This window comes from Herpailurus yagouaroundi, unplaced genomic scaffold (genome assembly GCF_014898765.1).
Source record: "Herpailurus yagouaroundi ecotype Mexico unplaced genomic scaffold, PumYag 141, whole genome shotgun sequence".
NCBI lineage: Eukaryota > Metazoa > Chordata > Mammalia > Carnivora > Felidae > Herpailurus > Herpailurus yagouaroundi.
The window spans coordinates 13284470-13298522 of record NW_024412396.1 but is presented as its reverse complement, the minus strand read 5'-3'; the positions used below and the strand labels follow the sequence as shown (position 1 = coordinate 13298522).

Genomic DNA, 14053 nt, shown 5'->3' with positions numbered 1-14053 from the left:
TTTCTGCCCCCACCTTCCAGGCAGCCACTTTCTGTCTATGGATTTGCCTCTTCTGGATATTTCATATAAATGGAATCATATACTATGTGGCAGTTATGTTTGGTTTCTTTCATTTAGCATAATGTTTTCATGGTTCATCTGTACTTCATTTTTATTTTTATTTATTTTTTGCTGAATAATATTCCATTGTATGGATATACTACATTTTAATTATCAGTTGCAAATTGGGATAGTGAAAATGGGATTGAGGAATATTTCAGTTGTGGTGAATATGTCTGAAATTGCAGCCCATAAAACCCAGATAGAGTGGGCAGAAGTAAGGGAACCCAAAATAGAGGCAGTAGAACTAGTGAATAGGAAGTTTTATAGTGATCAGAAATCCCAACAAAAACTACAGTAAGAATGATCTCCAGGTTATGATCTGGAGAATTTCTGTATTTAAAATATTGGATGTTTTGAAAAACTAAGACTCAACCTGTATAATGACATATTATGCCAGTTTTTGATTTTCTAAACAGTAACTTTAGTTAAGAATATAATTGCTAAGGGGGCGCCTGGGTGGCTCAGTTGGTTGAGCATCCGACATCAGCTCAGGTCATGATCTCCTGATTCCTGTGTTTGAGCCCCGCATTGGGCTCTGTGCTGATAGCTCAGAGCCTGGGGCCTGCTTTGGATTCTGTCTCTCTCTCTCTCTCTCTCTCTCTCTCTCTCTCTCTCTCTCTTTGCTCTTCCTTTGCTAGTTCTCTCTGTGTGTGTGTGTCTCTCTGTCACTCAAAAATAAATAAACATTAAAAAAAATTTTTTTAAGAATATAATTGCTAAGAATCTTGATAAATTGACCTTTGTATTATTTTAAATTGTAGCTAACTTTTCTTAAATTGGATGTTACAGATTTTCTTTTTTCTTAATTTAGTTACATCAATAAGCCATAGTTTCTACAAAAGCAAATATCTTTCAGTTGTTCATAATAATTAGATTGTTCTGAAATGTTTGATTATAAATATAAAATAATTTGCATTTTTAAATGTATAATTTTCTTTAGGTTGCAGTGTAGGATTTTGGAAGTCCTTCCTCCATCACATCAAAATGGCTTCGCTAATGGACATATCAGCAGTGTAGATGGAGAAACTATTATCATCAGTGATAGTGATGATTCAGAAACACAAAACAGTTCTTTTCAAAATGGGTAAGTGATTTTTGTTAATTTTTTAACTGTGTATCAGATTGACTAATGATATCCCATTGAAATAAGTTTTTCTTTAATCCTTCCTTTCTTCCTTTGTAATCATACAGTATAAAATCCATCTAGGAAATGTGGTTCAACAACACACATTAGAATTTTCAAGATTGAAAGCTACCTTGTTAATTGTAGTCAGCTGCTTAGGAGCACTTGAAGTTCACCTCATTCAATTGCACTTAACACATTCCGTTTTTGTTTACTTGAGAAAATTCATTCTGTACTTTAATTATTATACTTAATTGCTTTATGGTGCATATGGTAAAGACACTAACTTTCTGAAATTCAGTCAGTTGACAACATGGGTCAGCTGAATGCTCCTGGAGAAAAATCCTACAAACACATGTAGATTGGCAATGTCGGGGCCCCTGGGTGGCTCAGTCGGTTAAGCATCTAACTTTGGCTCAGGTCATGATCTCACGGTTAGTGAGTTTGAGCCCCGCATTGGGCTCTGTGCTGACAGCTCAGAGCCTGGAGCCTGCTTTGGATTCTCTCTCTCTCTCTCTCTCTCTCTCTCTCTCTCTCTCTCTCTCTTTTTCTGCCCCTCCCCTGCTCACGCGCTCTCTCTCTGAAAAATAAATAAACATAAAAGAAAAGGATTGTCATTGTCTACAGGTAAATTTAAAAATCTCAGCTGTCTTCAACTGATTAAAAGTCTTCTTACATGTTTTCGTTCCACTCCCTCCTATTCTAAATCTTTATTGCTCCATTCTGTTCCTTCTCTGCCTTATAGGCATCTCAAACTTAAAAATTCTTTTTCCAATGTATCTTATGTTTTTTTCCTTCCCTGTTGTCAGTGAACAGTGCAATAATATTCCAATAAGAAACCTGAGGCCGCTTTTTTTCTTTTGAGTATAGTTGACACACAGTGTTACGTTAGTTTCAGATTTAAGACATAGTAATTTGGGGGTGCCAGCCTGGCTCAGTTGGTAGAGCAATGTGGCTCTTGATCTCTCAGGGTCATGAGTTCAAGCCCCACACTGGGCGTAAAGCTTATTTAGAAAAAAAAAAAGTAATTCAACATCTCTCTGTATATATGCTATATGACTTAGTGATTGAACGACTTTCTCTATACTTACATTATATGACATAGTGATTCAGTAACTCTCTCTATACTCTCACCAAAATATAGCTACTATCTATCACTATACAGTGCTATTACAATACCATTGACTATAATCCTACTACTATACCTTTTTTTTTAATTTTTTTAAATTTTTTTTTCAACGTTTATGTATTTTTGGGACAGAGAGAGACAGAGCATGAACGGGGGAGGGGCAGAGAGAGAGGGAGACACAGAATCGGAAACAGGCTCCAGGCTCTGAGCCATCAGCCCAGAGCCTGACGCGGGGCTCGAACTCACGGACCGCAAGATCGTGACCTGGCTGAAGTCGGACGCTTAACCAACTGTGCCACCCAGGCGCCCCCTGCTATACCTTTTTATTCCTGTTACTTATTCATTCCATAATTGGAAGGCTGTATCTTCCACTCCCCTCTACCCATTTTGCCCATCCCTTCATCCCTCTTCCCTCTGTCAACCATCAGTTTGTTCTCCGTACTTAGGTCTGATTCTGCTTTTTGTTTATTCATTTGATTTTAGATTCCACATATAAGTGAAATTATATGTTATTTGTCTGGCTTACTCCATTTAGCATAATACCCTCTAGTTCCATATATGCTGTTACAAATGACAGGATCTCATCCTTTTTTATGACTGCCTAATATTCCCGTGTGTGTGTGTGTGTGTGTGTGTGTGTGTGTGTGTGTGTGTCTTTACTCATTCATCTATGGATGGACACTTGGGTTGCTTCCATATCTTGGCTGTTGTAAATAATGAAATAAACATAGGAATGGGGTGAATATATCTTTTTGAATTTTCTTTTGTTTTCATTGGGTAGATATCCAATACAAGGAATTATTGGATCATATGGTATTTCTATTTTTAATTTTTTGAGGAACCTCCATACAGTTTTCCACAGTGGCTATACCAGTTAACATTCCTATCAAAGGGTTCCTTTTCCTCCACATTCTCACCAATACTTATTTCTTGTCTTTTTGATTTTTGCCATCCTGACAGGTGTAAGGTTTTGATTTGCATTTCCCTGATTATTAATGATGTTGAGCATTTTTAAAATGTGTCAGTTTTCCATTAGTATGTGTTCTTTGGAAAAATTTCTATTCAAGTCCTCTGCCCATTTTTAATTAGATTATTTGGGGGGTTCTGGTGTTGAGTTGTATCAGTTCTTTATATATTTTGGATATTAACTCCCTGAGGCTACTCTTAACTACTTCCTTTATCTCCTTTGCTTCTGAAATATCAGTAACTGTCAAATTCCTTCAGAACCTTGTAATTCAACTTCTGACTAGAACTATTTTGTCTGATGTTTTTGAACTATTGTATCTATAACTGGCTTTTGAGCATTTGCTGTCTAGGCAGTGTGCTAAGTTCTTTACACGCATATTAGTCACTCCTAGAAGAATGTTATCCTTATTTAACAAGAAGAACGTCTGCTTTAGAAATATTAATTGGCATTGCACAAAGTCACCTAGCTAGTACATTGCCTGACAGAAAAAAATGATTTTTAGATGAGTGAATGAAGCATGACATGGCCCTATATGTTAAGTCTTGATACATCGCATTTTTTGAGTTGCTACAATTAAGTAGAAAAAGAAATTAATAGGTCATTTGTGTCCCTCATTGAATATAGGGTTTATGATGCAAAACTATTGGGGATTATGTAGTTAATATATATCCTTTAGCAGCTCTGACAGTAGTTCATGTGTTTTGTTTGGAGCGTATCAAAGATTGTAACCCTTAAGTGGAGTTAATTATATATTAGTTTATTTATTTTGAGAGAGAGAAAGAGCATGCATGCATGCACGTACAAAGAAAGAGGGAGAGAGAGAGAATCCCAAGCAGGTGAAGCCTGACACGGGGCTCAGTCTCACAGATAATGAGATCATAACCTGAGCCGAAATCAAGAGTCTGGATGCTTAACCAACTGAACTACCCAGGTGCCCCTGTAGTAACCCTTAACCTAATCTTCTGATTCTTGTAGGTGCTGTGAGGTGCTTAGGATGAGGAATGTCTAGACTCTTAGGTTCAGCACTCTATTATTCAGCTCATTAATGTCCTTTCTCTTCCTTATAGATTTGAATATGAACTACATGCATAGTTTGTGGCTAATTTGTTACTTTGAGTATAAAGCAAATTAATTCATAATCCCAGTTAGTAATAATAAATATTTTGCTTGTTATACAAAGCAAATTAATTCATAATCCCAGTTAGTAATAGTAAATATTTTGCTTGTTATATGTACCATTTAGAGCACTTGTGCCACTTATAACAAGCTTATCACAGAATAGTAGTGAATTTGACCGTAATTTCCTATCTAAATATGTTGTGCCTTATCCCGTGAATATAGGTACTTGGGACAGACCCTTGCAGTAGGAAAAGTGAGTAAGCTGGTCAATTACTTTATTCACAGATATTTTAACTTGTTTGTGATTCTCAAAAAATCTGAGCCTTCGCTATACATCAGCATCATAAAATGCCTACTTGTTTGTAGATTTGCTACCACTGTATCCTAAGATACCAGGAAAGGTGAAACATAGTCATCTTTGGACCTTTGTTCTTTTATTTCTATTAATTCAGTAAGTAAGAAATTTACCTTGTCTTGGTTGCTCCCTGACAATAAAACATAATATAGAGTTTTTCATGTTTCAGTAGGGGACTTGAAGGGATGGGAATGGAACAGTTATTGGCATTTTCCATGAGTTGAGCTGTATAAAGGCACCCACATATGTTCTCTTATTTTATTCCTCGGAACCATTCTAAAAGGGTAGATGATCATTTTCTTATATCATTGAGGAGAAATGGAAGTTCAGACTTAGAAAAGTTTTCCAGCATCATAGTTCATAATATCTGCAAGACATACTAAGGCAGCATATTTAGAATTAAACATATTTAGGGGCGCCTGGGTGGCTTGGTTGGTTAAGCGTCCGACTTCGGCTCAGGTCATGATCTCACGGTCCGTGAGTTTGAGCTCTGCGTCAGGCTCTGTGCTGACAGCTCAGAGCCTGGAGCCTGTTGCAGATTCTGTGTCTCCCTCTCTCTCTGCCCCTCCCCTGTTCATGCTCTGTCTCTCTCTGTCTCAAAAATAAATAAACGTTAAAAAAAAATTTTTTTTAAAGAATTAAACATATTTAGAATTTACATAGATCATTAAGATGATCACCAGCGTTTTTTGAGGGAGTGAAGGGTTAAGATATATATAAAACATAATATTTTCTGTTTTAACCATCTTAAGTGTATAATTCAATGGCATTAATTGCATTCACCGTGTCGTACCTCTATCACCACTATTCCCAAAACCTTTTCTTTACCCCAAACAGGAACTCTGTGCCCATTAGGTAGTAATTCTACATTCCCTTCTCTCCCTCTATCACCTAGTAACCTCTAATCTGCTTTCTGTCTCTATGAATTTACTCATTCTAGATATTTCATATAAGTGGAGTCATACTGTATTTGTTCTTTTGTGTCTGGCTTATTTCAGTTAGTACTATTTTTCAAATTACATCCATGTTGTAGCATGTTGAGATTTATGATAGAGCCTTTGGTATACCTGTCTAAATATACTTTAGAATGAGATGAGGCTAATTTTTATAATCATTCCTTTTTAGGGCTAAACATTCCCTTGTATGTATATACTACCTTATATTTATCCATTCAAGTGATAGACATTTGAGTTTCCACTTTTTGGCTATTATGAATAATGCTGCAGTGATTATTGATGTACCAGCACGTATTCAAGTCCCTATTTTAAATTCTTTTGGGTATATACTCAAAAGTGGAATTGCTGAGTCATATGACAGTTGTTTAACTTATTGAGGAACTGCCAAACTGCTTTTCACAGCAGCTCCACTATTTTACATACTTAACAGCAATATATAAGGATTCCGATTTGTCCACATCTTCACCAGCACTCACTATTTTTCGAGTGTTTTGATTATAGCCATCCTAGTGGGATGAAGTGGTATCTCATTGTCATTTTGACTTAAATTTCCTTAATCACTAATGATAATGAGCCTCTTTTCACGTGCTTATTGTCATCTGTGTATCTTCCTTGGAAGATATACAAGTCCTGTACCAATTTTTACATTGGCTTATTTGTCCTTTTGTTCAATTATGAGTTCTTTATATATTCTAGTCATCAGATTTTTTTTAATAGAATATTTTGATACATTTGGGGGAGCATATTCATTAATTTTTTCAAAGTTAGTTTTACATTAGTAAAAGTAAGAAATTAAAGGCTTGACTTTTTATAAAGTTGCTTTCTTTCAGAACAACATATTATTAGCTTACTCCTCAGTCTGGGCATGGACTGCAGAATCTGATTGAATTAAACAGTAAACTACATATTTACCTTTGTAGGTCAGCTTTTGTTGGTGGGCAGCAGTCAGGGTTTTAGGAAGCAGGTTACTTATTTATTTTGAGGATGGGTATTAACACCTTAAACATATGTTTCTTAAACTATATTTGTGAAAGAGGCTGAGAAAATTGTTAGTCTTCTTATCACAAAGCCATGGACAAAGTCATTGACATTGCAGCCTTATACATTTTAGTGCTCTTTGACCCTCAGCTTAACATTCTTGCAGAACTCTCCAACATCTTTGCCAGACAGAACTGGGTTCTAGAATAACACTATGAAGTGATTTTCTCCTTCAGCTATTTACCATGGGATTCATGACAGAGCCTTTGTTGTACGGATCTAAATATACTTAAGAATGAGATGAGGCTAATTTTATACAGTTAGGATACTTTGTGTAGATTATATAATATAAAGAATAGTTTAAATTTAAAATTATTCATTTATTTTATGTATATATAAGCACATTTTATTTTAAAAATTGACTTGCTACTCTCACAATTGTAGCAGTAAATAAAAGTTAAGACTAGAGAAGATAATTTAATTTGCATCATATAGAACATAACAGATTTAGGGTTTTATCTGTTAGTCCTGCTCTTTGAAACATGCATATTGTGTATCTGCTCTTAGTGTTCCTTTACTCATCTCATGTTTGCCCATCAAGTGTGGATTGAGTAATGTTATACTTATGTCTACTATTGTTCCTCTCCCTTCAAAGTTACTAAAATATTTAAAGAAAATTTATATTTGAAAACCCTCACATCTTGTTGAGACCAGTCTCTGTAACTACATGATGCAAATTTCCTTTCTTAATGAAAAAGCCAAGTACAATTTGCTCCTTTGCAATCACAAATTCTCCGAAAATTGAACTAAATTGATAGACAGTACCAACTAAAACAGTCCTGAAAGTCCTGAAAATATTCACTAGCTTACCATCTGATTTTAGTAGGCAGGTATGCCAAGTATACGTCAGTGTGTTTAGTTGCTTTTAGGGTTTGTAGAAGAAACTAAGTACAGTATCTATAGCAACTCAGATTGGTAGGTAAATAACACTTTGTAATAATATACTCTGCTATTGTGATTTAAGGCTTTACAAATTTAAGGCCCTTTACAATGGATCAGTGTTTTATGCAGTCCTATCTAGGCAGGTATTATTTAAAGTTTTAAAATATCATAAAAACATTATCCTAACTTGAAAATAGTACATGAACAAGATACATTTTTGGTAACATCTTATATCCTAGTGGTAATTTGCAAGAGCACAAGGAAAAACTAGGAACCTTGAGGAATATATTGTATATCCTGTTTAAAATTCTTTATGCACTGACTTTCTTCATGCAGTGTAATCTGACTGTATTGTTAACCTGCTTAATTGTTAGTAAGATTACAGAATGTGAGTGTTATTTTTAAAGAAGTAGATCTAATTGTTTTGCTAATTGTAATTCATATATGAAATTTTAATGTATGAGAAGGTTAGCATTTGAAATTAAAACAAAAAAACCCATAAGTAACCATTTGTGCTGAAAGCTTAATTATCTGGTCTTTTGTCATTTCTATTGTACTGTTATAGAAAAAATTTTAATTGCTTTTGTATTACCAATATTACCATGGAATAGCAACAAATGGAATTTCCATTTTGAGAAAATAAAAGTAGAACTAAAATTTAACATATATAATGGGCATATTGAAATATATATTTATAAAATAAATGATAAAATTTTATGAATAAATCATTGGAATAGCAATCTGATTTCTATAAATGTAACATTAGGTGTTAGTGTGCTATATAGAACTGGTAACAGATCTGCACTTGTTGGCAATTAAATCAGTCCATTAGTCACAGTCATGGTTAAGGTCACTACATTCCATTTAGTATTCCAGCTGTTTAGGCCTAGGCTTTAGGAAGCAAAGAAGAAAAATTATTAAAATGGGGTTTCTTTTTAATATTGTCTTTTAATTCCTGTCTTGTAGGTAAATCCATATGATAAGCAGTTTCTGTTGGTCTCTAATAACTGTACTTCTTTGGAAAGAATCCAATTATGATTTTTATCCTGTATAGAGTTTTGTGTAAGAGTTACAACAAAACCCCCATAAGAATATTTGCACTGATTGGAAAAAAAGATTTTGATTCTATTATGCTTTATTTTCACAAATGAATTTCATGACATAGCAAGAAAAAACAAAAAAATAATTTTATACATGAAAAGTCACCTTTTTATAGCCTTAAATCCATTAAGATAAAGTCCACAAACAAGTTTTCTATAAACAAATAATATATAAACAAATTTATAATTCTGACTTAAAATAAAATTATGTACTGCCACTTTTAGTAATCTTTTAATTCTACTTGATCATCCCCTATATGTATAAAATGGTAGTGATTAATTGCTAAGTTAACACCTCTTCAGAAAACTATATTAAGATTAAAAACTCAGTCAATCAAATCTGTTGTTCTTGAACACCTGCCACTGATTCATTAAAACTTGTTTTTCTTTTTTCCCCCTCTTTTCATTTCAAGAAATTCCTTTATTGGAAACCCACATCAGTGTTGCTCTCTGAACACTTAGAGTTCTCTCTCTTTGGCTCTTTTGGAACAGTGCTTTTCAAACTGCAGATTATGGCCTCATGTATGTTGTGAAATTAATTTAATGAGGAACTTTAATAGAATAGAAAATATTAGATTGCATTTCATATAGTCAGGGTGAATGATTAAATATATCTTCTAGTTTCTGTGTATCCTGGGTCTCCATGTAAAGATCCTTGGTCTTCCAACTAGGAACTTAATGCTGTTAAAGGTGAACACTTCAGTTTTATTTGTATGATTGTCTCCTGCATCCCTTTTGTGTGGAGTCTCTCCCCACCCCCCACTTTGTGTTTACTGTATTTATATCACTTTGACTGTATCTGACCCTCATTGCTGAATGCTTCCTTTGTCATCCTTTCATATAATTTTCTTCTCAGTAACCCTTACTTACACCCCCATTACATATGCATGTGCATGCACAGGGGCAGCTTTTAAGAGTCCAACCACTTGTCTCCCTGCTGCACCACTACCACCTTAGTCTGTTGTGCCATCAGTTCTCACTTGGTTCATTGCATTAGCTTTCTAAAGAATATCCTTGTTTGCACTCTTGCCCCGTAGTCTGGCAGCCAGAGTGATCTTTCTGATCTGATAAGTTAAGTCATTATCACCCCATTATTCAGTATCCTCTAGTGTCTTTTCTGAGTAAAATCTAAATGGTGGCCTATAATCTAGCCCTTCTATTTCCTCTCTGGCTGTATCTTCTTTTATTCTCCTTATTTATTCTGCTTCTTTTAGAAACCATGCCTACATCCACCCCAGGGCCTTTACACTCCTTTCTCTCTTCCTTTAAACTTATTTTCAAGATTTTCTCATGAGTTGCTCCCTCTTTTCTTTCAGATCTCTGCTTAAATGTTAAATTCCTATAAGCCCTATCTCATCAATTTATCAGGACTGTCACTATCTAAAATAGACTACCTCTACCTGGCGATGTATTCCCTTGATAGCACTTACCACCTACTCTGTTGTGTATTTTTGTTTGTTTGCCTGTATCTCCCCAATATAGTTCTATTTTGTTCACTACTTAATCCTTATTGTTTAGTATTTGGCACATTATAGGCTTTTAACTATTTATTGGATAGATGGATGAATGCATCCTCAAAGGGAAGAAAAGATGAGAAGTTGGTGGAGGCAAGGATTAAAGGTATAGCCTCTGCCAGGTCTTAAAACAGGGTAAACTACATTATCTCTGCTTTTGCTCTTGGATTACATAGCTATGAAGAAGAAAGCTTAAAAGCAAATCCAAGAGCTATTTTGTTTACAAATTTATCTTATCTAAACTCGGTACTCATCTCTAGTTGATTTCTTCACACAGGAAAATTTATTGAATGAGTAAAATACCTACCTAAGATAAAATAGTGCTTTGTACTATTTTGGCTAATAAACTTGTGAGGGATGTCAGTAACTTATAAAATTCTAGTTAAACTGGGGTGCCTGGGTGGCTCAGTCGGTTAAATGTCTGACGTCAGCTCAGGTCATGATCTCATGGCTCATGAGTTTGAGCCCCGCGTCGGGCTATGTGCTGACAGCTCAGAGCCTGGAGCCTGCTTCAGATTCTATCTCCCTCTCTCTCTGCTCTTCCCCCGCTCGCACTCTGTCTCTCTCTCAAAAATAATAAATATTTAAAAAAAATTTTTTTTAATCCTAAACTAAAAACTCCTTAGATTCTGTGACAGTATGTTCTTAGAACCTAGATTTCCATTTAAAAGCTCACATTTTCAGACGAATTATTAACTGATTTGTGTTTTTGCTCTTTTTAGGAAGAAAAAAGATGCAGTTGACCCCTTATTATTCAAGTACAAGGTGCAACCCACTAAAAAAGAATTGTATGAGTGTGCTATTGTTAAAGCAACACAGATCAGGTAAAACTTGGTTTCTATCTATGCTGGTTTAAAAGACAATAATTATGTTTGATTAAGAAGATTCACTATATGGGCGCCTGGGTGGCTGAGTTGGTTAAGCGTCTGACTGTTGATTTTGGCTCAGGTCATGAACTCATTGTTTGAGCCTTGCCTCAAAGGCAGTGTGGTGTCTGCTTGCGATTATCTCTCTCCCTCTCTCTCTGCCCCTACCCCACCCTAAATAAGTAAATAAATAAATAAGGGGTGCCTGGGTAGCTCACTCAGTTAAGCATCCGACTTGGGCTCAGGTCATGATCTCTCGAGGTTGGTGAGTTCGAGCCCTGCGTGTGGCTCTGTGTTGACAACTCAGAGCCTGGAGCCTACTTCAGATTCTGTGTCTCCCTCTCTCTCTTCCCCTCCCCCGCTTACACTCTGTCTCTCTCAAAAATAAATAAAAAAAGGTTAAAAAAACAAAAACACCACATGTGGCTAGTGGGTGCCATGTAGGACAATATCATTCTTGAGGACTAGTATATTTATTCAATAGTCAAAAGATAATTACCTTCTTATTGTCATGTACTGTATGTATGGTGCTAGGATAGCACAGTAAACCAGTCCTTTCTTTCCTATAATCCTTTCTATATGAAAAGAATATACATTTTGAGGAGGCTACTACTTTAAAACTTCTGTCTTGTTCATTCACTCATAGAAGCTTTTAATTTGACTTTTTCTTGAAAGGAATACATTGAATTCAGTTAAAACATTTACTTTCCGAGGCACCTGAGTGGCTCAGTCAGTTAAGCGTCTGACTTTGGCTCAGGTCATGATCTCACTGTTTGTGGGTTTGAGCTCCTCACTGGGCTCTACGTGGAGCCTGTTTAGAATTCTCTCTCTCTCTCTCTCTCTCTCTCTCTCTCTCTCTCTCTTTCTGTGCCCCTCCCTTGTGTGTGCTCTCTCTCAAAAATAAATAAGTAAACATTAAAACAACAACAACAACAACGTTTACTTTCCTTCCAGAACTTTTCCAGAAATATTTGAATGTTTGGAGTTTGTTTTGTTTTGTTTTTGGTGGTGTTATGTTTGTGTTTTTCTCAATTTGGGGCCAAGGAGAATCAAAAATAGCAAATTTTTAGAATATTTTTTTGAGAGAGAGAGAGCTCAGACACATGTGTGAGCCAGGGAGGGGCAAAGGGAGAGGGAGAGAGAATCTCAAGCAGGCTCCATGACACGGGGCTCAATCCTCACAACCGTGAGATCATGACCTAAACCAAAAGTAACAGTTGGTTGCTTAACCAACAGAGCCACCAGGTGCCTCTGTTTTTAGAACCTTAATCCTATGAATTTATTTTAGAATTTGATAAAACCTGTGTTCAAGAATGTTCAAAACATCCATTTAAATGTTGACAGTGTTATGTGACATCTGGTAATCTACTGATTAATTTTTTTAAAGAATTTTAATGGTGGTATTTGGAGGAATGATCATCTAATTTTAAAAAATTTGGTTTACTCTCTGTAGTATATTTTCCTTGAGGTTTATTTGATTTCTAAATGGTTCTTAAGCACCAAATGCATATACTATTTTTGTAACAAACATTTATAATAGATCTACTTGAGTAGATATTATAACATTCTACATAAATATTTGTGAAGTTTCTCATAACTTCTACATAAATACCATTGGAAAATGAATTGTCCTTTTCCTAGGCTTGAAATGAAGTTTATGGGTTTACAGAGATTATAGAGTTCAAACTGAATTCTTTTATACTAACACTTTACTCTTTCTCCTCCTTTTTCCACTGTAGCCGGAGAAAACACCTATTTTCTCGTGATAAATTAAAGCTTTTTCTGAAGCAACACTGTGAACCACAAGATGGAGTCATTAAAATTAAGGTAATCAGAGCAGTGAAATTATTTGTTGGAAGGAAGAAGAGAGAGAAATGGGCTGTGTTACTTAGTTAAAACATCGCAGAATTTTTTTTTTTTTTTTTTTTTTTTAGAAAGAGAGAACATGGGCAAAGGCAGTGGGCAGAGGGAGACAGAGAGAGAATCCCAAACAGGCTCCATGCCCAAAACAGAGCTCAATGCAGGGCTTGATTCCACAACCATGAGATCATGACATGAGCCAAAATCAAGGGTTGGATGCTTAACCAACTGAGCCACCCAGGCACCCCAGAAATGTTATTTCAAAGTTGATTGAAAATAGTTCTTTTTGGGGTGCCTGGGTGGCTCAGTCGGTTAAGCAGCTGACTTCGGCTCGGGTCATGATCTCGCAGTCCGTGAGTTCGAGCCCCGCATCGGGCTCTGTGCTGACAGCTCAGAGCCTGGAGCCTGTTTCAGATTCTGTGTCTCCCTCTCTCTGACTCTCCCCCGTTCATGCTTTGTCTCTCTCTGTCTCAAAAATAAATAAACATTAAAAAAAAAATTAAAAAAAATAAAATAAAAAAGAAAATAGTTCTTTTTACCTGTAGCCAATTGTTACTAATTTTCTCTCTGTTTAAGGATTAAATACTATTTTGCAATTGCTAGAATTACTAGGTGGCTCAGGTAGTGTACTTTTTTTTCCCCTTGTAAAAAAAAAAAAAATCAACCAAGACAGGTGATAATAGATGGAAAACTTAGAAAAAGAAAATGTTATAGGGGAAGGAGGCAACTATATTTTTCTAAGTGTGGTTCTGGCTTACAAAAATAAGTTCAATACACAATGGAGTACTATGTGGCAATGAGAAAGAATGAAATATGGCCCTTTGTAGCAACGTGGATGGAACTGGAGAGTGTTATGCTAAGTGAAATAACCCATACAGAGAAAGACAGATACCATATGTTTTCACTCTTATGTGGATCCTGAGGAACTTAACAGGAACCCATGGGGGAGTGGAAGGAAAAAAAAAAAAGAGAGAGAGGTTAGAGTGGGAGAAAGACAAAGCATAAGAGACTCTTAAAAATTGAGAACAAACTGAGGGCTGAT

The 14053-nt window shown here is 35.6% G+C and overlaps 1 protein-coding gene across 3 annotated transcripts in view; it reads left to right on the top strand.

Moving 5' to 3' along the window:
• Positions 1–14053, top strand: part of BAZ1A (bromodomain adjacent to zinc finger domain 1A) — a 95354-nt gene that overhangs the window by 33536 nt on the left and 47765 nt on the right. For all 3 annotated transcript variants that reach the window (XM_040476917.1, XM_040476918.1, XM_040476916.1), the window contains 3 exons: positions 1043–1186; positions 11008–11109; positions 12891–12978. In XM_040476917.1, the coding sequence (XP_040332851.1) occupies positions 1043–1186; positions 11008–11109; positions 12891–12978 (334 nt within the window). The remainder of the gene's footprint in view (positions 1–1042; positions 1187–11007; positions 11110–12890; positions 12979–14053) is intronic.